General features: G+C 35.3%; 1 protein-coding gene across 1 annotated transcript in view; it reads left to right on the top strand.

Moving 5' to 3' along the window:
• The window catches only part of ARHGAP15 (Rho GTPase activating protein 15), an 871958-nt gene that overhangs the window by 682581 nt on the left and 161719 nt on the right, over positions 1–27658 (top strand). Inside the window, exons 13-14 of the mRNA XM_074215108.1 lie at positions 11682–11721; positions 25018–25026. Coding sequence (XP_074071209.1) covers positions 11682–11721; positions 25018–25026 — 49 coding nt within the window. The remainder of the gene's footprint in view (positions 1–11681; positions 11722–25017; positions 25027–27658) is intronic.

Here is a 27658-nt window from a genome sequence, read left to right on the forward strand (position 1 = left end):
ATTGCTTATTGATTTTGTCTGCTCTGTTGCTATAGTCAATGGGATACAAGCTGATACAAACAGAATGAATCAACGCCTAGCTGGCACTGGGCCTTAGTGAGTCATGTGAAGTAGGTTTCTGATAGCCTTTATCTTCACGCACAGCCAGGGAGACAAGAGCTCTACTGTCTTCTGCTGGTGCAGGGAGTTACCTCAGGCTATGCTGGAAAATGCTTTTTTCTTATTTTTAGACCTGAATCAGTTCATGCCACTAAATGTATTCTTGTGAATACAGATAGCACTTTGTTGTCATGCTCATGGGAAGGCAATGGAGTAACCTGTTTGGATGCAGCTGCAGACCACCTGTAGAGAAAGTCAAATTAGGGAGAGACCCCACTGTTCTTTGCATTAATGCTTTTTGTATTGTTGTTTGACTTTTCCCCCTCTGCCTATGTATCTTTTTCAACCAGGGAGATGGGGAGCACATTTTAAGGCCTTCTGTCCCTTTAAGGCATCTAGTGATTGAAAGAACTCTAGGATCAGAAAGGCTATAAAAAAACTCCTGGGTTACCAATGAATGATGGCAATGCAAAGAATCCTAAAGCTGTTAAAGTTAAAGTAGTCTTATTGTATATTTAGTTTGGTGAACTTTGAGAGGCAGCTCTCATGGACTATTCAGATCTTCCCACCTAGCTGAGCTATTTTTCCATTTTAAAGATTTATCCATTTCAAAAGCCAAAAAAAAAAAAAACTACCCATACATCTCCTTTAATATAGATGATCATTTTTCTGTATTGAAGTCAACCTCCTCTTCCTCTGTTTCCATAAGCTTAAAATAAAGTAAGTGCATAAATGAAATGTCTACATTAGTCATGAATATTAAAGGAGAGATATGTGAAAATAAAACTTGTTTCTGGAAACCTTGATATTGGCTGAATATCAAAAACCATTTCCTGACAATGAGATCCATTAGACTACAGAATAGTCTCTCAAGGCAGCGGTTGCATTGCTTACAACATTTAAGACTAAACTGGGTGCAGCCTCAAAAGTCAAACTCAGAGAAAAATTCTTGCCCTGCCTGTTAGAAGAGCTAAATGTTTGGATTCTACCATACTTCATTGCTTTTTTTGTTGTTGTTTTCTTATAAGGGACTATATAATTAGATGAGGAATTGGGAATGCAAATTCACACTATCTCACGTTCTAATTTTTTATGGCCTCCCTTAACCTAAAATTTGAGTGAGACTGCATATATATTTATACAAGTATATATGCCCACTGGCATCTTTCATATTCTAACATGAAACTATTGAGAATGTGATCAAATATCTTATCCTAATGTGAATAAGAACAATTTACATTCACAGGTTTTCTCTAAGTTTAATCTTTTCAATGTTGATCAAATTCCTAAATTATTCCTATATTTTTGACCCTCAGAGTTTAATAGACATGAGAAAAATGGAAATAGAAAATAAGTCCTTTTAGACCAAAATACCTGAGTAACCAAGGAAAGTTGTTTCACTGAAAACTTGTTTGAGATCAGCATTGTTTGACATAGTTCTGAATACACCATTTCTAATTAGTATGAAAAGGAAAGTTTTATTTACTTTGGTCAAAGTTTCCATGTAAATTTCACCTACTTGAGATTAAGATAAAGTGTGATCATTTGTTGGAACCAAAGCAGCACTGATTCAATATTAAGTATCAAACAGGAAATATATTTCCTGAAATCTCTATCTCTGCCCTTTCCAGCCCTATCCTATTGGAAGTAACAGATATGATACAAATTGTTTGCTTCCCTAATACAAATAAGCTACGTTTCCCTATACTACTCTGTCATCAATACAAATACACACATGATATATTAAGTTAAGGAATATTTTTACTGGAATAAAGGACTTCCATCAGCAGAAACTTATTAATTTTCCAGTTCCATGTTTAACAAAGTAACAAATTTAAAAGGAACATAGAAGAGTAAATAGAACAGTGCACTGGTTAAGCTTTAATTTTAATTCTACCTCAACTTTTAATAGCTGTGCAATTGCAAATAAATTAATGTCTAAAAGTCTTAATTCTCTTAATCTGCCAAATGAAGAAAATAATATATCCTTACTTTCCTTAACAAGTTATTTGGAGAAAACACTGCCATCTTTGAAATACTATATAAATGTTAGATATTCATAGTTTTCCTAAGAAATTGGAAATATCTTCCCTATTTTCATATAGATTACAGTATGGAGAGATAAACATTCAGGAAAGAACCAAGGGAGTAATTCTAACAATCTTAAGATACAGCCTTTATATCTAAATACTTGGAATGAAAAGTAATTAATTTTCCCTCTCAGTCACCCCCAAGGTAACAAAAGTTGATGATTTTAACCAACCTCTCAAAATGCTTACAACTTAGGTATATACAGCATATACAAAATAAGAATAATTAGGGGACCAGCCTGAATTAACTAGAGGACAAGGGAGAATGCTGATTAGGTTAGGTGAAGTCAGTTGATACCGAACTTTAAACTGAGAAGATCGAATGCAATAGGTATCAGGCAGCTTGTATGGATCTAATTGAAACTGTTTATCCTTATGTCCATTGATACATGAGCTTTCAAGTGACTCTTCTTTGAAATGAGCTTTCTGGCTTTCCTCTAATAATTTTCCTCATAATTTAATGTTATTATCTCTCCTAAATTTAATCTCTCCTAAAAATAGAAAATAACAAAAATGATGGGAAAATTTCAATATAAGCAAAGATATCTCAGGCAAAAGTGCTTCTGAGTTGTCTGACTATTTTGGATCAATCCTCCACTTCACTCTGCAAGTAGATACAGTTTCTATCAGAATGAGAGGCAGAGTTTGAAAAGGCAATTTTGAGAAGTTCTCTCTTAGACTATTATATCCTAAAGACCTATGGATTCTTAAAGATTGTCATATAAAATTGAACATCCATACTCATAGATTGTATTGTGAAGCTCCTTTGAGATGTATAGCTGTGGTGCAAATGAAAAGTGCTTTTCTCCTTTAAGGTCAAGTTTTGAAATGGGCTCATTGTAGGCTGTGACCACAGAAATGATTGCCCAGAAGATCTGATACTTCATCCCAAGTCTTCTTCAGACTGAGGGAATATGATTGATTTGTTTGATATCCCTTATACAGCAGGAGAAAGCACATAATCCTAAAAGAAAAAAGCTAGACAAAAATGATAAATGATATTTGGAAAGTGGTTGAAGATGAAACATCAAAAATAATGTTCATATTTTGACACACACTACAAGTGAATTAATAGCAATTTACACAACTCTAATCCACACCAGTCATCACTGGTGAACATTATTCAAAATCACTCTATTTCCGAAGGACTGTCAAAAAGTATCATTCTTCTTCTCTCCCTTCAAATTTAAAAAAAGTTTTCTTATAAAACATTAACAATTACTAGAGACACCTTTCTAAAAACTGAAGATAACACTAGGATTCAATTCTATTTCAGATATGGTAAGTTTCAGGGGAAAAGCTACAAAATTTTAGCAAAGAACCATGGACATCCACACCTTTTGATATTTTTAATATCATGGATTTAGAATGTATAGTTTTATAAATGGCCTCTTCTGAAGAGCAAAAATATTGATGACATAGAAGGAAGAATTTTACATCATTGCCCCAAAATATCCATTTACTATCAAAAATGTTGTGAAATATTTGTCATTTAATGCATATCTTTCTGTTTGTATGCATGTATGTTTATGATTGCATTTTTATTTTAGTTGTTCTCATTTCCTATCCTGATCTTAATGTTTTAGACAGGCCACAAAAGAAAGCGAGAGGAATAGAAAGAGATTTTTTATTTGTGAGTTGTGAGTTGTGCGTCTTCAGAAGTCTTAATTTGGCCAATGTGCTTGAGTGCAAAGCCCTGGAATGTTATGTTGCAGTTTCAAAACTCATCTTATTTGGCATCCCAGAAAACTCTTATGCCCGGTGGATGCTGTGAGAACAAGAACTGCCTTGTTAACAAGTTGAAAACTCTCAAAAACAAGATAGGATCCTGATATAAATCATAATTTCAATGCACAGAGCTGTGTTCACTACCACACTGAAGTACTTCATTTACATCCAGAATGGTTATTACTTATCTCCATCAAAACGACTAAGTTGAGGAATGTAGCTGTCTTGTGCCTAGTGACTCCAGGGTTAGGGACGAATGACATCACTGAAATTAAGCACATTACCATGCTGACATAGAGGCACCTTGTTTTCTCTTCTCCAGATAGAACAAGGATTGTCTTCAGTGCTCTGTTCTCTCTCCCCCAAAGAATACCTTTATTTTCCCCTCTTTCTAACAGCTGCTATAGGAAAGGTTGAAAATGTCACTTCAACTAATGATGAATGATGTTTGACCTCTGGGCCTGTTACTCTGAATTTTACCCAATGCTAAATTAATATGAAAGATCCCAGCTCAAAAGACTGACTTGTGCATGCTTCAGAAATGAGTTTGTCTTCAGCAATTGCTTTCTCCTGTTCTTTATCCTCTTCTTCCTGCTCCTTCTTGCCTTTTTTTTTCTTTTCTTAGTCTATAAGTGAGGTAAAATACAAAGTTATGGAAATATTTTAATGTCTCTCCCCCTGAGAGATTAAAATCTTTTTCAACCGAAAATATTTTCAGTAAGCAAAAACCAGTTTGTGAAAAACATTCTCAAAAGGGCAACTGGTCCACATGTCTTTGTTGTTTTTGTTTGAATATAATTAATTATGTAAAGCAATAGTTAGTGGAAGATTAACAATTAGTAGAATCTGTCAAGTAGTCACACGGAAATTACTAACTAATTGAACGACTGGTCTTCTATTGTGTCAGAAACCAGGGCTGAGTGTCATTCCTTTTATCTCTCTACTTTGTTGTTATCACAGATACCCTTTCTTCTAAGATGTATGCTTCACAGCAGACTAATAAATAAATAACCTTGCTTCTAATTTCATAATGTGCAAAAGGATCTAAAATAAAAACACCTGGTTTAATTAGTATAATGATTTATTCAAGTTTTTTAAAGTGATAATTTCAATGAAGTTAGATGACATTTTTCAAGCTTTGAATTTTCGTATCTTATATTATGATGTTTCAGGATTGTCATGAGTTAATTATATTAACTTGGGAAGCACTGCCTTCATTAAGAATGAAAAACTTCAACTTGGATAGACAGAAAAAGCAGATGCTGTCTTTCTTGTCAATTGCTTTGTTGTGGGGTACATTGTAACTTTTCATACATTTCTATATCCAAAGTATAAATTTCTACTTATCTTAAGTATTACATAAACTACACAATTTTCTTATGATGCCATTGTGGCTCCTCTGCTTGTCTATCTTCACACATATATTTCATCTCTATAAAAATTAAGAAATCTACAGCCAAGATTTTTCCTTTCCCCTACCCTTAATTTGTCATGTTGTGCCTAAGCACTATGGAGATTAAAATATAATAAAATTTAAGATTAGGACAAAACTCCATAGCCCAGTCCTCTTTACAGTTAATTTTTCTGCCACCTTTTTACTTTTTTTACATCCTACCCCTCAAATGGTTTAAAATACATGCAACATCTGGGCACAACAAGGCCTGTTAAGGATGGAGTAGGAGCTCTAAGTAGGAATTTCCATGCTTTTGTGAGCTTAATGTTCCTTTAACATAGAGAGCAGCTGTGTTTATGTCAATAATTACACATTGAAATAAATGCATGTACATGTGTTTCTTTATGGGATTAAGGATGTTAGGGCTGGTTGGCCTCACACATAAAAATCTCCATCACCCCCATCCCCACTCTGAAAACTTCTTCAAAATTCAACCCCAAGCCATGCTGTTTGGAGGTTCAGAAATGTTTCCACAGAGAATTTCTACTTGATTCCTACCAGCTAAACACTGACCTTAGCAATAATAGGAAAGTTCATCCAGTGTTCCAACATCTAGCTCTAGCCTTGATGGCCTACCAGAGCAAGTGCCCTTAATCCTCTTTCCCATCATTCTCATGGGATTGAAAAATACTGAGTACTTTCAAGGCAGGGTTGCATAGAGGATGGACTATCGGACTATCAGGTTTGAATCCTACTTAAAAAGTTCACGAACTGTGAAGTACGTGGCAACTCACATCTCTGAACCTCAGGTTGCTTAACAATAAACTGGGTACAAAAAAATAAACTACTTCACAGTTTTGCAGTAAAACTAAAATGAGATTGTGTTACTCCTGTGCTCAAAAAGTTCCAATGACATCCTATTGCCTGCAGAGCAAAATGCAAACTCCTTTGTTATTTCAAACCCTGCATAAGCTGGCTACAGCCCACCATCATAGGTTGATTGCACTTTATTATTTTTCACATATTATATGTTCCAGCTAGAGTGATCTAATTGCTGTTTTTAATATACAATCACAGAGAATCATAAAAATCTGAGAGTAAGAGGGACCTCATTGATCACCTGGTTCATTCTCTACATAAAAGAAATACACACTCTAATATAGTCCACAAGTGGTCACTTGACCTCTGCACAAAGATCCTCAAGAGGGGGGAGATGGAGGGAGGGGAAGCCTTCAGCTCTTAGAGTAGCCCTTTCCAATCTAAGATAGCTCTAACTGCTAAGAAGTTGTTTCTGATATCAAACCAATTTCTACCTAGTGCTCCTCATTCCACCCATTGAGGTCAAACAGAATAAATCTGGTCTTCCTCCACATAGCTTCATTTCAGATGTTGAAGATAAATTTCATATCCCTACTGATTCTTTTTTTCCCTCCAAGCTAAATATGCCCAATTTCTTGAAATAATCCTCATGTGATATGGTCTCTAGTCTCTTTACCATACTAGTTACCCTTCTTTAAACACTCTCCACCTTTTCAATGTCCTTTTCAAACTATGGTAACCCAAACTTAGCACAGTTCTCCAGATGAGGGTCCAAGGAGGGCAGAAAACCATGGAAGTAGCATCTCCCAAATCCTAGCAACTATTCCTTTCCTCAAAGAGCCCAAGATGGTCTCAACTTTCTTGGCTGCTGCATTACCCCCTATTTAACTTGCCATCCTCACAACTTTGTTCAGAGCTGTTGCTTTTCCTTGCTGTCCCCATCTTGTCCTTGTGAAAGTGCCTTATTTTATCTACTTCCATTTCTTCACAGGTTTTTCCTTATCCCTGTACCATTCTTTATCACCCAAGCCTCAAAGGCATCCTAGATTCTGTCAAAGCCTGACTCACTAGTCATCTTCTCCCAGAAACCTATATCCTCATCCTTCAAGCTGCGAATGCTTCCCTTGGAAATGGCTTATCTTTTATCTGTGTCCTTGATAAAAGATGATCAGCTTCTTTATGACAGGGACTGTCTTTGACCTTGTATCCCAAGGGCCTATCACAAGGCCTAGACATGGTAGTTGGATTAGTGATCTCCAAGTCCCATCCAGTTCTAGATAATGAACCAAAATCTTCAGACATTTTATTTTTGAACTGAAAATGTGACGAAGCAGAGGCCTAAAGCTTGCTTTGGAATTGAATTAACTAGTAAATGCTAAGGTATAATGTGAAACCAAGACAAATTTCAAATGTCCAGTATATCATCTTCATACAAAACTCATATTCACTACTCATTTGCATCTGCCTACTTTACTTCTAAAAGAAGAAGTTTGGTATAATAAAAAGAAATCTGGATCTGTAGCCTGGTTCTACCATTTAATCATCCCTTCATACTCAGTCCCAGCCTCCAGATCAAAATATAAAATGAACCAAAAATTGTACTACTTCTCACAAATTACCATTAGACACTATTTACTTATATGAGTCAGTCATTTTTTCAATTATGTCCAACTCTTTATGACACCCATTTGGGTTTTCTTGGCAAAGTTACTGGGATAATTTCCTTTTCTAATTTACTTTACAAATGAGGAAACTGGGGCAGCTAAGTGGCACATAAGCCCTGGAGTCAGGAGGACCTGAGTTCAAATCCAGTCCCAGACACTTAATAATTACCTAGCTGTGTGACCTTGGGCAAGTCACTTAATCCCATTGCCTTACACAAACAAACAAAAATGAGGAAACTGGGGCAAACAGGGTCACCCAACTAGTAAATGTTTGAACACAGTCCAATTTGAATTTACAAAGATGTATTTTCCTAACTATACCCAATGCCCTATTCACTGTACCACCTAGCTGTTTGTATGAACACTAGTTCAAAAGAAAAAAAAGGACAGAACTTGGTATGCTATGGCCTTTAAATAGTTTGCAGTCAACTGTAGAAAGTATAAAATTAAATTACAAGGTTTAAATAACATTATAAAACAATACAAATAATATTACAAGCTAGGGTATAATTGCCAAATGAGTGCTCTAATCAATAGGTGCTATATGGTCCAAAGGTAAATGAAATAATGATGGATTGGATGAATGTGGGAAGGATTCAACTAGTTCACAGATTCTTCACCATTCTTTCTGATCTCTATCCCTTTGATATTCTGAGTAAATCTCTATATCCCCTCCAAGCATGATATTTTAAATTACATAAAATAAGAACATATGATTACAAAGGTAGTCGATATCTTAAAATACTTTTATCAGAAAAAAGCATTTTGTTAAGTTTCACCTAGCCTAGCTAAAGAAAGATCAACAGGACTATAACTGATGCATAAAATTTGGGTAATTGGAGGCACTGCTCCTCATCTCTGTATCTAAATAAGTTGTTGAGATAAAAGATTGCTCTTTTATTCTGCTCCACCAACACCACCCCCAATACACACACACACACACACACACACACACACACACACACACACACACACACAAATACACACAGAACTTATGATTGAGACATCCAGGAGACTAGTTCACCAAATGATTGTAGGATATAGTTGAGAAGATTTATCTGGGACAAAAACATTAATGGGAGAGAATGAGAAATAGCACAGAAGACAACTGGACCACAGGAGACACTGTACTAGGAGAGGGCACAGTCAGGTACTCCTTAAGAGACAAGAGAGGAGGAGTTGACAGAGCTTTAGGTGAAATGAGAGAATCTTTGAGCAGTATCTAGGCAAAATGAGGAGATTGGCTGTAGCTGTGACATGAGAAATTCTTTCAGAAAGGAAGCGCCCTTACTCAAGGTATCAGTAGCCTTGGACAAAGTTCTACTCCAAGGACAAGGCAACAAAGATTGGCATTTCTATACAGATGGTTTTGGTCTCATTGGAACCACTAATTGAACTAAGAAAACAATTTTACTTAACTCTGACCTTGACAGAGGATCCTGGCCAGAATCATTTATTCCCATTAGTGGCTACACATGAGCCATTGAATGCTTTCATAGCCTTGAAATAGAGACTAATCCACAAAAGTGAGGAGGGAAATGGGTGTGGCATGCTCCCTCTTAGAACTTCATATCCAGAAAAAAACCTAAAAAAAATTCAACAACTCAAAAGAACAGCTTATAAAACACATAAAAAGATCAATTTTAGCATATTAACTTTACAGACTTTGAAGAGTCTAACATAGATTCTCTTCTCAAAAGAGGGGCTCAAGAAATTTTATAGAGATTAGTGTGCTTAATGAAATTTTATTTTTTAAACTTACTATGCATTTATTTTTCTCTCACTCCTACTTCCCCTTATCCATTGCTAACAAAAAAGAAAAATCTATTCCTTGTCAAAAATACAGGCCTAAGGGGAAGTTAGGTGGCTCAATGGATAGAGCACCAGCCCTAGAGTCAGGAGTACCTGAGCTCAAATCAGGCCTCAGACAATAATTACCTAGCTGTGTGGCCTTGGGCAAGCCACTTAATCCCATTTGCCTTGCAAAAAAACCAAAACAAAACAAAAAAAAAAAAAATACAGGTCTAATCAAGCCAAACAAATTTCCTTATTGGTTATTTCCAAAAATATGTCTCTCTAATTCAGCATATTTAATTCACTTCCCAATTAGGAAGTGAATAGCATTTTCATCACAAGTCCTCTAGAGTCATGATTGTCATTCTTTTGAATACAATTTTTAAGTCTTTCAAAGTTGTTCATTTTCACAATTTTATTACTATATCATAAATTATTCTCCTGGTTCTCCTTACTTCACTGTGCATCAGTCCATAGAGGTCTTCTTAGGTTTCTCTGAAATTGTCCCCTTTCTTTTTTCTTATGGCATATTGATAAATCATGAGGATAAAGAGCTTCAAAGTACATGACTTTTTAAAGTATTTTTTTTATCCTTTAGATCCATGCTACACATAAACAATGAAAGAACTTCATCCCAGATTTTCATCATCAACATCATTAGTAAACATTTACTAAATAATAACTACATAGGGCATTATGGCAGACCCTGGTGATATAAAAATAATATAAAACTTAGTCCTTGTCACCAAGGAATTTACAATTTACTTGTAAAAATAGAACAAATAAACAGTGAAAAATAAAAGAAGACAGTATATGCTTTGTGAAAAATAAGTGCTAGCGAAATTAGAGGTAAGAGAGTTATTAGAATCAATTAGAGAAGTCTTCATAAAAATATATACTATAGTAGGACTAGTACTGAAAGAGTCTGGCTCACTGTATTCATATTTCTACCTTGTAACATTGGTTTACAGAGTCCCAGTTCCCTTAGTTGTAGAGAAAAGCAGGTCCCATGCTGTGTAGGCAGAGTCAGAACCTAAGCTAGTACAGAGCAAGAAGAATAATTTCTAGGCATCCATAGTACTTTCTTCAGTAATTCCTTTAAAGGAATCATTGGTTTATACCTTTCATAATACAAAATAAGAATTTGAAAAGGAAAATGAGCAACTGAGTTATGCCGATTGAAGCTTGCCTTCATGTTGTCTGTGTTTCACTCTGATGAGCTATGCCCATCTTATAAAAGATCAGGCTTCTTTTAATCTATTCCCATTCCATTTCCATTTCCAGCATTTGCTTAGAGGATATGGTGGATTAAAGTTGATTCAAATCTGGCAGGGGAATCTGAGGGCACAAGTAGTAGAGAATTCTGATCAGTTGCAGAAAAATCACCAATTTTCTCTCTGACAAAAAAAAAGCAATTCCACAGTTGTACAGAGGTGAATTTCAGTACTATTTATATAATTTTACTTAATTTCTTCAAATTTTTTCATCATTCTTCAAATTCATATCCAAGCTTCCTCTAACCTCTTCTGTCTTTTTTCTGAAAATAAAGTACATAAAGGGTTTTCACAAAATCTTATCAAGATTGATAAAAGTAAGAATTGTCTTCTAAAGTATCAGTCAGTATAAATTGGTAATGCAAGTTATTTCCCTATCCTTGACCAGTCAATTTCACCAAAGACTCAAACTGATATCTCATAAAGATAATCCTTGAACCAGAGGAAAAACATAGATAATCCAAGTCAGTTTTCTTGACCACCCTTTCCATTTAGCCATGGTAATCAATATCAATCACAACTACATATAGCAAAAAATGTACAGCTATGTCATACTCCAATGCAATGACTATGATCTAAGATTCAAGAAAGAAATCCTCTGAATCAAAGAAATTTTAAAAAGATCTTTTAAAAAATATGATTTATTCAAATCAATGAATATTAGACCAGGTTCTATCCCAACCATAGGATAGCTAATCTTATCCCTGCACCTTTTGGAGGTGGGGGTAGAGGGGGGAAATAGAGATAAGAATTAATCCATTTAAATTAGTTTGACATATTTCCTCTAAATTATGCAAATGATTCAGTTAAAAAGACCTAGTCTAAACTGGTAGAAATTCAGAAGAAATTAAGATTTCTTGGTTAGTAACAGAGCATATCCCCGTTTACTGAAAGACAGCAATAGTTATACTTTCATACATTCTTTTCTACAATCAGCAGGTGGAGACCAACATAATCCAATTAATTGAAATTCCCTTTTGTTGTTCTGGTAAAGTAGTGCATGTTACTGAAAGACCATTGAAGTCTTATCTTTAGTCAGATAAACCAAATGGATTCTTATTTCAAACTCCTAGCAAGGCTTTATAAAGTTAAAGAGTAAGGAACATATTGAGTTCTCTGAACCAGTGATGATTATGATATGAAATGACTTGCTATTGAAAGGCACCCTTCTATAGCACCTTAACCATTAGTTTTCTAAACCTCCTGTTTTTATGTGATGATTTCAGAAAAATTCAACAGATTACTTGCATCATCATTCCAACAATTTGAAATTGCTTTTTTTGCCCATTGGGAGTATTAATTAGTATGATGTTTTACTATTTAAAAATAGACATTAGAAAAGGTATAAAATTAAATTAAAATAATCATTTTCAGAACCTGACACATTGTTGTGTGTTGTATAGTAGGTGTTTGCAACCTTTCAGAAGTAGGTATCAATTAATCTCATCTACTGATGTAGTCAGGTTATCATCTGAGACACCAGAATAAAAGGAATTAGAAAGCATCGGACTCCCCACCGCAAGCAAAAAAAAAAAAAAAATTATAGGTAGAAGTCAACAATTAGAAATTCATATGGATAAAAAAACTCATTCTCTGTAACACAGGCCCAGAAGGTTAAAACTAGGTCATTTATGCATTCATATGGATTACTTTAGGAGGATCATCAGATTTCTTTTTCCTAACTGAAATCAGCCAGATCACATTGAAGGAAAGATAACTTCTTTGGAAGGCCTAGAAAAAGAAAACATCTCAAAGGGCGGGGGAAGGTTGATTGGTTTATCCTAACTGACTATTTAGAAAGCCAAGCAGGAAGTCATTCCTAAGGTGATAAATGGTCAAAGAATAGGAAGAGATAATTTTCCAAAGAAGAAATTAAAGCTATATATAATATTTGAAAAAATGTTCCAAATCACTATTAATTAGAAAATGCAAATTAAAAAAAAAATAAGGTATCACCTCACACCTATCAGATTGGCTAAGATGAGAAAAAGGGGAAAAGATCAATGTTGGAGAAGTTGTGGGAGGAATGGGACATTGATGCATTGTTGGTGGAGTTGTGAACAGATCCAACCTTTCTAGAGAACAATATGGAAATATGCCCAAAGAGCAATAAAACTGTTCATACCCTTTGACCCAGGAATTCCAATTCTAAGTCTAGATTCAGAAGAAATTACAAAAAATGGGAAAATTTCCACATGTTTCAAAATATTCATAGCAGCTCTTTTGGTTGTATCAAAGAATTTGGAAATTGAGGGGGATACCCATCAGTTTGGGAATGGTAAACAAGTTATGGCACATGAATACTATGGAATATTATTGTTCTATAAGAAACCATAAATGGTCAGACTCTAAAGAAGAATGGAATAAGTTTCAGGATCTGATGCTGAATGAAGGGAACATTATAGATATTAGCAGTATTATGAGATGATCTTGATGGAAGCAGCACCTCTCAGCAGTCCAGAGAGCTCGGACAACTGTATTAGACTGGCTATGGACTATGTTATCCCCATCCAGAGGAAGAAAAACAAAATAAAACAAACAAACAAACCTTCAAAATCTGATGAATACTTTATAAAAATTATTTCCTATGTATCTCTTTCTCTTAATCCTAATTCTTTATACTGAAAATGACTACTCTGTAAACTTGTTTATCAAAAATATGTAAGTACAATACTAACCTGACTGACTGTTCACAGCTGAGGGGAAGGGGGTGGGAAGAGAGGGTAGAAGGAAATTTTGTAACTTAAAAATGTACATGTGCATACAGAGAAGGACAGGGAGGGATAGGTAGGAAGACAGAAGGAGAGAGGAGAGAAAAGAAGGTATATATTTGCAACCAAACACAAGTGGGAATAGTTCATTTTTTCATTTCATTTCAAAATGGTGTGGTAATATTTTTCTACCTGCTACACAGAATTGTTCTGAGACTCAAATGACAAAGGGTTATATAAAGTCATTATTATTCTCCTATGTACTCACATATTAATTTCTGAGTTTATACACCTGAAGTTATCATACCCAATTACTGAGTTTATTTGGAACTTTCTAATACCCTCTAAGCAGGGATATGTGGTAAGAAGGTGGCAGGTAAGGTAGAGTTGAGCCTCACTTCTGATTGCAAAAAGTTGAATGCAAGCACATGTATAAGACTCAATTCTGCCTCACCTGTTGCTCTCTCACTGCACCTTCACCACACACACTTGCCTCTACCCCCAAAAAATAGAGATATAATAGTAGTAGTGGGAAAGAAACAAGGGAGGAAAGCAGAAATGTGGTTCTAAACCTTACCAGATTTTTCTCATCTTCATCATCCAAAAGTATTTATCAAACCCAATTTATAAGAGCTGACATTTCCCTGGCTATACTGAAGACCCTAGTTGAATAGAGGAATTTCAAATGATTCTGACATTTAACATTATTTCATTTTATTTATTTTCATCTAATAAGCTTGATGAGAAATGCTAATGCTCAAACAATAATTAAATTACACTTCAAAAATTCTTAATTAGTAGTAACCAATATTTTGTTTTAGATTGTAATTTTATCAAAGTGTAATCTACTTTGGATATTTGGATTTAGTTTAATGTTTTGTTTTTGTTTTTGTTTTTTTTTATAGTTAAATGTTTTTAAACAATTCTTGTACTAGCTTTGTGCAGTGCCAGTATCATAACAATTCTTGGACTAAACCTGGAATTTTGTTAATATAAAGAACTCCCTGGGGCAGCTAGGTGGTGCAGTGGATAGAGCACTGGACCTGGAGTTCAAATCAACTTCAGACACTTAATAATTACCTAGCTGTGTGACCTTGGGCAAATCACTTAACCTCATTGCCTTGCAAAAACCAAAAATTAAATGAATGAATGAATGAATGAATAAAGAACTCCTCCCAATTCAAACAAACAGAAAATATCCTGGGACAGAGGAATGTTAAGCTGTTGGCCCAGAGTCACATATCCAGCATGTAGTAAGGCCTTGAACCCAGGTCTTTATAACCCCATTTCATCTCTCTAGTGGCTATACCACTCTTCCTTATAAATATTTAAGGGATATCAGTCACTGCCCCACTCTTGGAGTAGATCTGCATTCATGTCCTTGCTCTAATGATATACAATACCTGCAAATCATATAACTCCTCAGAACTAACCCCCTAAAGCACCTGTGTCTTTTTCTATAAAGAATGTGTGGCTAGCAGAATTCCTGGAACAAATGGGGCACTTAAGGAATGTTTGTTGATTGATTTATTACTGAATATTTCATGAGTCATTTAAGCTGATGCTTTTTTAAAAAGTAAAATGGTAATTCATATATATCTCCAAGAAATTTCTCTGTGTTATGGGCAACTTTTTCCCCTCAATATTTTAACTGTATAATAAGGGATATTATTTATCTATATGTCTCATAGGGGAGTTATAAGTAGTAATGAGCTAATGTTCAAAAAGGATAATATAGTTCATATTTAGAAGTTTCATAGTGTTTCAAATATTAAGATATCAAGAGTTTGCTTGATCTTAATTTATCAGTTCTCTTGGTTCCTTTCTAAAGTCATATTTATACAAGAAAATAATTCACATCGTGAGGTATTTGCATTTGTATTCATAGCACCTCTGGGTCTAAGATTCCCCAGAGATATAAGACAGAGGTGAAATAGGGTAAAACTAGGAGGAGACAAGAGCTATATTGAAACCTTTGAAGGGCCCAGATGGCAGAACTCAGACAAATAAAAGTGCAACATAAGGAAATCAGGGGAGTTTCTTACATAGAGCTATTCAAATGGAATAGGAATTGAGAAGGGCTGGCCTTAGGAGGAAATGGGAGCACCTTTCCTATTCAGGCCCTGGGTGATGATTTGTCAGGTACATTAGAAAGGGAATTCCTATTGAAGACACTTGTTAGATAATTGCTAAGAACTTTTAAATATAAGATTCAATTATAACAGTATTTATTAAGTACCTACTATGGTACAAGGCATTATAACAATATTATAAGTTCTATGAATAAAAAATTTTAAATAAATAAAAATTAATCCTACCTTCAAGAGCCAACTATGGATCTGACTGTTGTTTTCCCATGACCTACAGGGCAGCTTCCAGGAAACCAAAGTCTTTGGGTTCTAAGAGGAGTATGATTGCAGGCTTGAGAGAAAGAGGTCATGCTGATGATTAGACCATGAAGAGTTAGGTTTGGATGTACCTTGTTGTCATGTTGTCACAGCTCAGCTTTGCTCAAGTGCCATGATGCTTCATTGATATGGGAGGGAACCCACTTTCCAAAGACCAAGGACTCTCAAAGCATCTAGATAGTACCAGAAGTCCTGTTTTCTATCAAATAAGGTCATAGGGGCGATAATGGTTCTGGAAAAGGTAGTGAGAAGGATATCTTTACCCAACATTCCCCTCAATATATTAAACAGGATATGCAAGTCATGCCACCATATACATGATGGCAATGGTCCTCTTCAGTTATGAAGGACAGTTATACACATATTCACAATCTAATAATAAGGAGATTCTTGTGTAATTTCTGTGACTATCCAGTCATATAGAGAAAGATAAAAACTAATTACATTCCTTTTAGGAGTAACTAGATGGACCAGTGAGTTGAGCAACAGACCTGCAATCAGGTCAACCTGAGTTCAAATTTGACTTCAGACACAGGTCATAGTTGTATAACCCTGGGCAAGTCCCTTAACTTCTGTTTGCCCTACTTTCCTTAGCTATAAGCTGGCTATGATGATAGCATCTAAATCTCAGAATTTTGTGATGATTGAGATAAGTGTAAATTACTTAGTACATTGTCAGGCACTATATAAATATACATAAGTAACTATATAAACATTATGTGGATGTTAGCTATTTGCTATTGCTATGCTTTTAAGATAGGAGTGGCATTTCCTAAAATTTCAAACTTTGGGAAAATGAAGAGAAATTTACTTATTCAATTTATGTTATGACAAATGAGGGCTCAATCCATTGGAATGTTATCTCCTATTGCTAAAGAAAACCTAAAATACAGGCATTGCTTATGTTCACTTGTGTCTATAAAATTCCTCAACTTCTATCACACTACTTTATCAGGTTTTATCAATTCATTAATTTTTTTAAAAAATCAGTTGATTTAGTTATCCAAATAAAGCCAATTGAAATTGATTTTTCTGAATAATTTCCTACATTATCCACTCAACTTTGCTTGTGCTCATTGGCAATCGATACATTTTGGAAGGAAATAAAATGGTGTCAATTGGTAGAAATTGCTGTCTTTATTCATCAAGGTTTTATTTCCCTATTTGTACTTCATTCAAGTGAGTTTTCTCAATAAAAGCCTCATGTCAGTGAAACAGGATCCCACTGTAATTGTATATACATTACATACTTGTTGGGGGGGTGGCTAGGTGGAGCCTAGATAGAGCACTGGCCCTGGAGTCAGGAGTACCTGAGTTCAAATCTGGCCTCAGACACTTAATAATTACCTAGCTGTGTGGCCTTGGGCAAGTCACTTAACCCCATTTCCTTGCAAAAAAAAAAGAACACCAAAAAAATTTTAAAAAAAACTAAAAAGATAGATATACTTGTTGAAGCTGAACTTTCAAAATACATAATAAAAATACATAGACATATACAAACACATATATGCAGATACATTTCAAGGATTAAGTTATGCTAATATCCCTTATTGCAACACAAAGATGTGCTTTCTTCTTGGTCTATTAAATAGTGTCCTTATACTTGATAAATAGAGATGCAATATAATTTGAAGGGGTGGAAACAGCAATGCTCTTGGAATTTAAATCTAACTAATGTGAAGAGACCTTTTAAAAATCACTTTGTTGAAATTTAATCTCAAGTATTCTCTTCCCTTTGGGGTATGTTATGTATGAAATCATTTCTCATCCATGGAGCTCAAGCAAATAGCGAATCCATTTTGGAGAGGATGGTCAAATATAATGAGTCATTGTGCCTAGTGTCTATAGAGTACAAAAAAGCCTTTGATTGAGTAGAAATAGAAATTCTGTCAGAAGTACTGAAAAAGGAAAGAATTATAGAAATATATATTGTTGGCAGGAAGCATCAATGTCTGGTATTCATGATAATTAGCAAAGAACTTAGATTCAGATATGCCCACTATCTCTTCAATTGTCAATCCAGAAACCTGGAATGAGGTTTGTGGTGTTAGTTTTTTGGAGGCAATGTGAGCATTATGCTTTATATTATACTACTGTAAGTTATACACACACAAAGACAAAAATGGCTTTTTTCCCCTAATTGGAGCTGTATTTCATTGAGAACAAAGACTATTTTTGTCTTTCTTTGTATCCCAGCACTAAACATAGTACCTGAGGCATGGTAAGGACTTAATAAATACTTGTTGAATGACTTCATATTCATAGAGTTCATTTTCACAAGTGTTGGAAACACTTATGTGGTTTAACTTGTTATTTACAACTGAAAAAGAAATTTAAGAATTGATATGAAATTACATTGTTTCCTGACTACCCTTTTCCAAGAGATCATCGCACTTCCATCAAAAACACACCCAAAGTACTTCAAGTTGGATGGAAAAAAATATTGATGTGACTTGACACTTTAGATAATTGCCCAAGAACTTAATATAAAAGTAAGTATGTGACTCATTCATTCAGGGTTCCTGTTATGTAGCAAGAAAGCGTTTTAGTTCCACCATCATGTGAAAAGACAGCTTATTTGGCTCCTTCCCTCCAAGACCCTTCTGTTTCTGAGAAACAGTACAAGGCAGTAGTTTTAGTGAAGCAGGTAACAAACTAGAGCATTCTGCAAATAGATCAAAATGCTTCCTCTTACAACAAAGTAATCATTTTCAAGCCCAGGCATCCTAATGGCTTCCTGGGGGTTATTGTTATAGGTGGTAAGAAATAAATCTCTTTGATTTTGGAGTACAAAGGTTTCATATTTAAAACCACTCTCATCCTTTTCCATGATAGATGCCCTGACCAGAGACAGTTGATTCAGCTTAGACTGATTTTTTCCTGAGGAAGTTTTAATTATTCCATTTACTATCTTGAGTCTCAACATACAGTAAGAGAGAAATATTTCTAGAATTTTAGAGGTAGCTAAAGAAGAGAATGAATAGGAATTACTAAAACTAGTGCCCTAATTTATTCTAGAATAAAATTGGGTGCTACTGCCCAATATTCTGCTCATGGTATTCAGTCTATAGGTCTACACACATGCATATACACACACACACATACACATATACATACTCACAAATATAGAGTCATTCTTCCAATTAGAATGTGATCTCTTAGTTGGTGGGAAATTTTTAATTTTTGTCTTTGTATCCCTTGGACCTGGTACATAGTAGGTACTTAATAAATGTGTGTTGATTAACTGATTAATCATATATCTATAGTCCAAAGGAAAATTTGAAGGTCATTTATCTTACCCCTGGAGGGAACTAAAGCCCTAAGAGATAAGGAGATTTGCCTGAAGTCACACTAATAGAAAGTGACAAAGTGTAGATAGGATGCCAAATTCAGGGCTCTATCCACTGTACCTCACTCTCTGACCAGCAATTTTGAAATAATATTGGTTTGGGTTTACATACTCAAAAAATTATTTCTTTTCCTTAAAATAGCCAGGTATTTAATCTTAAAGTGTTTGAGAATTTTTAAATTTTTAAATTAAGTCAGGAGGTAGGAATGAGCTATGTATTAGGAAATACAAGGATGTAATGTAAATTTTTTAATCTATTTAAATTAGAACCACGTGCCTAGACAATTGCCACAGTTATAATGCATATTTATCAGATATAGGCATAGTCATGATATCATTAATATTTCAAATTGTTTTATTACAGACCCTGAAGTCTCTTTCTTTCATTACTCCAAAGACAGGAATTTGGGAAATGCTTTTTATGTGTGTGTTAAACTAGGGTTTTATTTGATTTAAAATTAGTTCTCCCTTCCAGTGGCTCCCCCTACAGGTGGTAGATTGTTGTTCCACTGATCAGCATTGTGAAGGTATCATTTTAAAAACTATTACCTAAATTCCTGCAAATTGGCAGAAGAAAATGTCCATTGCTAGGGTGTCTCTTTGAACTGATAGAGACTGGCTGGTGTTCTGAATGCCGTTTCTGCTTTCCTGAGGGGTGAACTATGCCAATCTGTCAACACTTGCATGTTCCAGAGCCAACATTTTAGAAAATCATCCTTCCACAAAAGAGACACAATAATCCAGCATAGGGCACAAGCTAAGTGACAGATCTTATTTCATAATATAGACTTCTCTAATCCCAACACAGAACCTAACTGAACTGTGTAGCCAAGGAGCAAACAAAACTGGAAGATTTGAAGTATACTGGATGACTCAACCAACTTCCTTTTGATTAGATCCCCAAAAGCTTAAACTGAAAAATCATCTCCTTCCTTGTAGATAAACAGGGCTGTTTTATCCATTTTGATATCTAATCTTCCATTTTGATTTTTATGGCTAACAACATTTTTTTTTTTGGATCAATGGTGCCTCTGGCATCTCTTTTATATCTGGTAAGTCTTTCATGTACCCAGCAGGTCTTTCAGATAAAGTTTCCAAATGGTCATCTGTCCTGGAAGTAGATACTGAGCCTTTTATGAGAGTTTCACTCTTTAATAGGTCCTTATTGTTACATTAATAGGGTCAGAACTATTTTCTCCTATCCTTGGAAAGTTGGGGTGTGTGTGTGTGTGTGTGTGTGTGTGTGTGTGTGTGTGTGTGTGTGTGTGCTTTCCTTTTTTCCTTTTATGACTTCTTTTAATAGCTATAACAAAGTTGAAAAGAAGCTAAAAACATCCCACAATAGAGAATTCCTGGAGGAAAAAACTAAGAAAACTTCTCAGTGCTGACACATACAGGGGAATCGGTGCTTTTCACAATTCAATAGTGTACTAAAGTCACTTGTATCCATATTGTGGTCAACAAACACATTAATAGTCTATCTTATTAAAATAACTTTGAGGGGGAGGGCCTATCTAAATAAAATAAACCTTGTTGTTCATCTTCCACTCTAGAAATAAACAGTGCAATAGATAAGTAGTCCAAGTATCAATGTCTCTGCACACATTCCTGCTCTTCAGAATTATTGTTAACCTACCATCTACTATCAGAGTTGGAAGGAAAAAAGGAAAGCAGGAAGGAAATGAATGCTTATTAAGTGCCTATCACTATGTGTGCATAGATTTTTTTCTCTTCCCTACTTATTTATTCTGTCATTTTTTTCTTTGAAAAACAGGGACAATTTACTCTTTTGTCTCAGGAAGTTTCATTTATGATTTCTTGAAATAGAGCTCCGAAAAAAATAGGCTTTCATAAAGTCCATTGGGATTCAAATAGAGCTACTTGACTAAGCCTTTAAATACAAATGACTCTGGCTCTCACTGATTTTCCAATAATAGTTCCAAGCTCAAGCCTCACTTGTCCATTGTTTTGAGTTTTGAAGGCAATTGTTTCTGTTCTGGCCAGAAACCCTGAGGGTCTTCCCCTCCCAGACTGATTTTATTGAGTAGGCAAACCAGGCCATCTTTTGCCTCAATTCTTACCTAACCTTAAATCACTGAATGGGTGTTGCCTCACATTCTCTCACTGCATCTGGGACCATCTCCAGTCATTCTAACTATGACTTTTACTTTCATAATAGTCCTGAGAAATTGTCAAGGCAAGTATTATCATCTCTATTTCATAGATGAACTGCAACACAGAGAGGCTGGTTATTCGCTCAAGAATACCAGTATAGGTACTGATAATATTTCCCCTATACTAAAATGTCACTTTCCTCCCTTTTATCTTCAAATATCATCTAATCCTTTCATTAATTTCTTACTGCATTTGGGTTAACAATAGTGGCTACTTAGGAGTCAGATTGGAGAATATCTATAGAAACATGCTCTAGTTAAAAAGATTAGGCATAGATTCTGAAGACATGAGTTAAATTCCTGGAATCTCCACTTTACTTGCAGGGTGACTTTAGATAAGTTGCTTTTGCTCTGTGAAGTTCATCTCTTCAGGTGAAAAATCAGAGCTATGGGACCAGCCTCACAGGGTTGGTGTGTAGAAAAGCATTTTGTAAACATCAAAAAGCTGTAAAAATATAAATAATTCCAAAAGAAGCCATGGTGAGGCTACTCAGAAGTAAAATCTTGAGGCAACTAAGTGATACAGTGAATAAAATGCTTGGAGTCAGGAAGATCTGAGTTCAAATACAACTTCATTCACTTAATAACAGTGTAATTCTGAGCAAGTCGCTTACCCTCTGTTTGCTTTGATTCACTAGAGAAAAAAATTGGTAAACCACTGCAATATTTTTGCCAAAAAAAATCTTAGGTCTATGGGGGACACAAAGTCAGAAATGAAACAACTGAACAATTTAGGCAGTTAGGGTAAAATGATGGGTCTAAATTCAGAAAGACCTGACCTCAAATCTGACCCGGAAATAGAAGAAATACTGGACAGAAAAACAAGTTTTATAATTGGTTTCCTTCTGCTTTGACAAAGCAGCTTGAATTTAACTTTCCTCAAGGCAATATAAGCCCCTACCCCCATTCCATTGTTCATTTTATTGAGAAGGGGGTCGATAAAAACTTTTAGTAAAGTACTTTGCTCCCTTCTCTGGTAAGGACAACCCCCCCAGATAACAAAACAATGGATCCCTGCCCTAGACTAAAAGGACTAAATCTTAAAGCTATTGTCCCTTCTTCAAATTTACCCCACACTCCCTTTTCTCTGTTCTCTGAACTACCTGTTACCTTTCCCCTTTTGCTTTCTTCTTATCCCTTTCCCTTTCCTTCTTATCCCTTTTACCTTATCCTTTTCTTCTATTCCCTTTCCCCTTTCCCTTCCTTACCTTTTCTGCCTATCCTACCGCCCTACTTCCACCCCCCCCCCCCCCACCTTTCTCTACTTTTCCCGTCCTCCCTTTCCCTACCTTTTCTTCCCTATCTTCCCTCTGAAATCTCACTTTACTCAGTTGGAGTTGCTTTGTATTTCAGTGAAGTTAACTTGCTCTTGGGGATATGATCCCCCAAGTAACCTCTCTTGCTCCTATACCTTTCCTAACTGCTCATTCCCTCATGGCAGCTTATGTTGTTGATGTGGCTACTGCTGCTGGCTTCCAATTGCCTTTATTCTTTCTTTCCCTTAACTTCAGCATTACTTAAATAAACCTTTTTTTGTCCCTAAAAGTTCTTCTGGATCAAGGTCAGTCTTTTACTTGAATTCTTCTTCCAAAACTTTATCTGCCCTCATTTTTCCCCAAAATCAACCCCAGACACTTCCTAGCTATGTGATACTGGACAAGTACCTTAACTCAGTCTCGGTTTCTTCATCTATAAAATGAGCTGGAGAAGGAAATGGAAAATCACTCTAGTATCTTAGCCAAGAAAATTCAAAATGAGGTCTCTGAAACTCAAAGCTGACTGAATCATTATTTACATTATTTACATCATTATTATTTACAAAAGTAAAACCTTAGACATTTCCCTTCACTTTCCTCCGCCAACCAGAGACCATACTACAGAGCACCTCTGAGTGGTACTATCATGGAACATGCTTGGGTACGTTTGTTAAATACTTCATTCTGACAGTGATATTAAGACAGTTTCAAGATGGAATTTCCTTGCTTTTATCCATGACAAAGGCAGTCAGTTAGTATTTATGGAGTCTATCACAGTAGTTGGGAGCTTTAAAGTATAATAAAAATCATTAAAAGCCAGAGGCCTTGGGGACCCTTAAAAATTAGCAAGATTAACCTACCCATAAGAAAATAAAGATCCAGCAAGTAAAAAGATGCACAATGTATTACTTTGAGAGTCAGAACTAGGAACTTGTTCTCCTGGTCCCCAGGACAGGGTTATTTCCCTTGCATATGGCATGGATCCATAGTAGACATGGTCTTTATCCCCCAGTAAATTTTATAAACTAAATTATTCTGGTTGAGAAGTGATCTCTCCCTCCCTTATAAGTGCTCCTCTATCAGGATTCTGATTGTATTATTCAACTAAAATTGTTCTTTCTGAAATAGTTATCTTTTCATTGCCACATCTAGTAGGATACTTGCAGTCCTTGTTTTGGAACTCTACAGTACTTGAGTCTATTGATCAACTTTTCCCACAAGCTTTCCGCTCTCTAAATTGTTGTGATTGCTCTTTCTCGGTTCTCATCATTCTCAGTCTCCTTTGCTGGATCTTTGACCAGGTCAAACCCACCAACTAAGGGTGATCCTCAAGACCTTCTTTTCCCCATTTCCATATTATCTTCCTTGGTGATCTCATTAGCTTCCATAAGTACAAGTGACATTTCTATGCAGATGATTTCCCTTATATTTTTATTCAGCCTTTATAGTCTCTCTCCTGAGCTTTAGTCTCACGTCATCCACAGCTTTACAGACACTTCAAATTGGTTCTTATAGGCACATTTACTAGCTGTATGATTCTAAGCAAGTCACTCCAACATCCAACTGCCTCAGTTTCATCATCTGTAAAATGGGGGTAATAACAGTCCCTATGCCCACAGGGCTATTGTAATGATCAAATATACTATATAAATACAAGTTTTTTTTTTTACCATTATCTCATTTGGGGCCTTAGATTCCTCATGAGGGAGTTAGACTAGGTTGATTGTCAAGCTTCCTTCCAGTTCTAAAGCTTTGATACTTTGTATGTCACAGGTATAAAGATAAATACATTATGACCCTTGGTAAGTCTAACAGAAATGGCTAGTTAGTCTGCCATAATGGTGTTTAGGGAACCTCTCCTTTCAGGAATAATAATCAGCATGGAATCACAGGTAAATTGTCCCCTGTTATAGAAGGCCCATTATAGGAAATTTATGAAAGAAATTTTACTTTTTTCAGAATTGAATCCTACATAGTGAAGTGAAGGTATTCATGTACATGAATAAGTCATTAGAAAATCAAAATCACACAATCAACCATTGGGCTAATGAAATATCACTGGAATAATGAATGTACATTGTGTGAATTATACAGGTGCATATATATATATATATATATATATATATATATACATAAATCTACATAGAAAGAGATATATTCTCTGAGAATGGAATTCACATGGAATTTTTAGTGTAAGGTTCTTCTTATAGTTCATTGAATCAAAAATTTAGAGTTAAAAGGGCTTTGTTTCAAATAAGGAAACCAAGGTCCAGAAAGATTGAATAATTTGCCCAAAGGTTTCTTTGATTCTTTTAATGAAAAATGACATAACATTTCTGTCAGTGGTAGAAAGTAGTAGTAGAGTCAACAAAGTTCTTAGACAGGTTCTTATAAAAGCATCATGTGGCATTGATAGTGATGAGGGTAAAATGTTTCTAATGGATGTTGATATTTAATTTGCCTATAGAAAATATTTGTTTCTACAGTATAATGTTCTTGAACTGACTTTGTATGCATCTGGTTTTCCTTAATTTTTTTTTTTGCTTGAAATTTGTCCATCCTAATGAACATTTTTAAAATTGGTTTGTTGCTTGGGGTAGAATGACACCTCTTTCTTATTAAAAGATATCTTCCTAACATTTCTTTGGCATCCTCTAGACTACAAAAATCTGGGCAAATGAGACTCAAGAGAAATCTAGAGAAGACGCATTTTGCTTAAGAAATTTCAGACAAACGTGTGGTAGAGACAGAGTTGAGTGTGTGTTTGTGTGTGTGTGTGTGTGTGTGTGTGTGTGTGTGTGCGTGTGTGCATGTGTCTGTGTGTGTGTTTAAGGTTTCCACTTAAAGTTCGGTGCCAAAGCTACAGTACTTATACATTTTCTAAATGTGTTTTAAGCAATAAGTTGTACAACATTTTTAGAACATGTGTTAAGCTATTTCTCTAAGAATGAAGCTCTTAACAAAACATAAGCACTCTGCATGAGATCTTAGCAGCAAAGTGCTTAAAAGATAAAGTAAGAATTGGTACCATGGGAAGAACACCAGCTGTAGAGCACACAGGTCCATTATGAGAAGTATGGTAGTGGGTAGGGAGAAAATGATTTAATCAGGAGTAAAACCAATTTTATTATAAGGGCACGCAGGGGGTGTGGCACCATAGTGAGAGGGACATTTCAAAATATCTGACAGATTTCAACAATGTGAAAACCCCGTTCTTTAAAGTGACAGTAAACCCCATCAGGTCTCTCTTTTTGATGCTATTGTTAACAGTTGACTGTTTAAAGCTGGCCTGCTAAGATGCTGTCGATCTATTTCAATAGTGTGTAGCCAAATAAAAGACTAATTGTTGAAATGCGATCAATCAAAAATGATCACAGGGTGGAAAGAAGGTCTCCTCTGCTTATTTACTTATGGACAAAATCATTGTTTTTCCAGAAAGGTAAGAATAAAAAGCAAAGGCAGGGAGTAACCCCAATAAAATAGATTCACCTTTGTTTCTATCTGTGCTACATCCTGTTTGAAATAAATTTTAACTTTTATTAGTGGCATGAATGATATAATATACATACATATGTTTCATTTGAAAACTAATTTCATTCATGTTTGAAAAGGTATGCAAACAATCTTTATTTGAATCTCAGCCTGTCCCCTTCCTTCCACCCCCCAAAACCAAATACACACAAAGAGAAACTATTAGGGATGCTCACACTGATGGTGTCCTTTTATTTCATTCAAACACCACTACAAAAGGCAATCATAAAGCTGATATCAGAAGGTTATATCTGAACTAGATGACTACAAGGTAAAATAACCTGTTCTTTAAAAATAATAATAATCCCAGTTCCTCTAAGATGTGGTAAATACAAGCCCAGGTTACTCTGTTGTAAGTGAATCTTAGGCTTCATGAAATGGTTAATTTTTAGCTTTGCTATACACAAAATAAAAGACTTCCTTCAAAATGCACCAGGAGAAACATGGTGCTTTTTGAAGAACAATATCACCTGGATGTCTTACTTCTTGTGATCATAAATGAATAGCATCAGGCCCTGTGAATTTCCACAGATCTTCTTCTTGGGTGAGAACTTTTTTCACCTTCATAATAAGAAGGAAGAAAAAAAAATAATTCCCCAGAATAGTTTTCTTTCTATTAAAATCTTCATTCTGGCATTTTGTTTCTTTAATATTTAAATTTCTTGATTCACTCAAGCATCATAAGCACACATTTTGTCTGTTTCTAAAAGGAGTTGGTAAGCGCTTGTGGTTTGTCTTTACTGTTATCATTTTTGACAGCTTTGCATAGCCTGCGTAGGCCAACAGGGGTCTGTCTAATATTGTTGCTGGGCAAATCTTCTTCCCTGAGATGAAAACTAAACAAAATATTTTTGAAGCAGTAAGAAGGAATTAATGTCCTTTCTCTCACAGTACTCTATTCCTTGCTGACATTACATTCAGGCAAAAAAAAAAAAGGAGAAAAGTGTTACCCATTATTCCCTTGTACATAGCAAGGCTAACACATGTAAAGCAATAACTCATTTTCTATTGCCATGTTTAGCATATGTCTCCTGTTGGCTCAGCAAGGCCTTTAGGCCGGTCCCTTGAGCCGGCCATCATTGGCAACTCTTAGCCCCTCGGCCTCAAAACCAAATAGCTTTGAATCATGTTGAGCTGTGATGCTAATTTTCATACTGATGCATTATGGGAATAAATGTATCTGACATACTGTGTCAATGGCACTGTCTCTTTGTGTCTCTTGTTTTTTTGTTAGCTGCATTCCTACAGATGGTATTCCATTGAAAATGTTCCTTTCCTACGGAAAGGAAAAAAAAAACATGCACAGCACCAAACCTCTAGGTGCAGAAGGCTGTTAACGGTTGCTGATGATAGTAGGCAAACATTAAC

The sequence above is a fragment of the Macrotis lagotis genome, chromosome 1, assembly GCF_037893015.1.
Source record: "Macrotis lagotis isolate mMagLag1 chromosome 1, bilby.v1.9.chrom.fasta, whole genome shotgun sequence".
NCBI classification, from domain to species: Eukaryota; Metazoa; Chordata; class Mammalia; order Peramelemorphia; family Peramelidae; genus Macrotis; species Macrotis lagotis.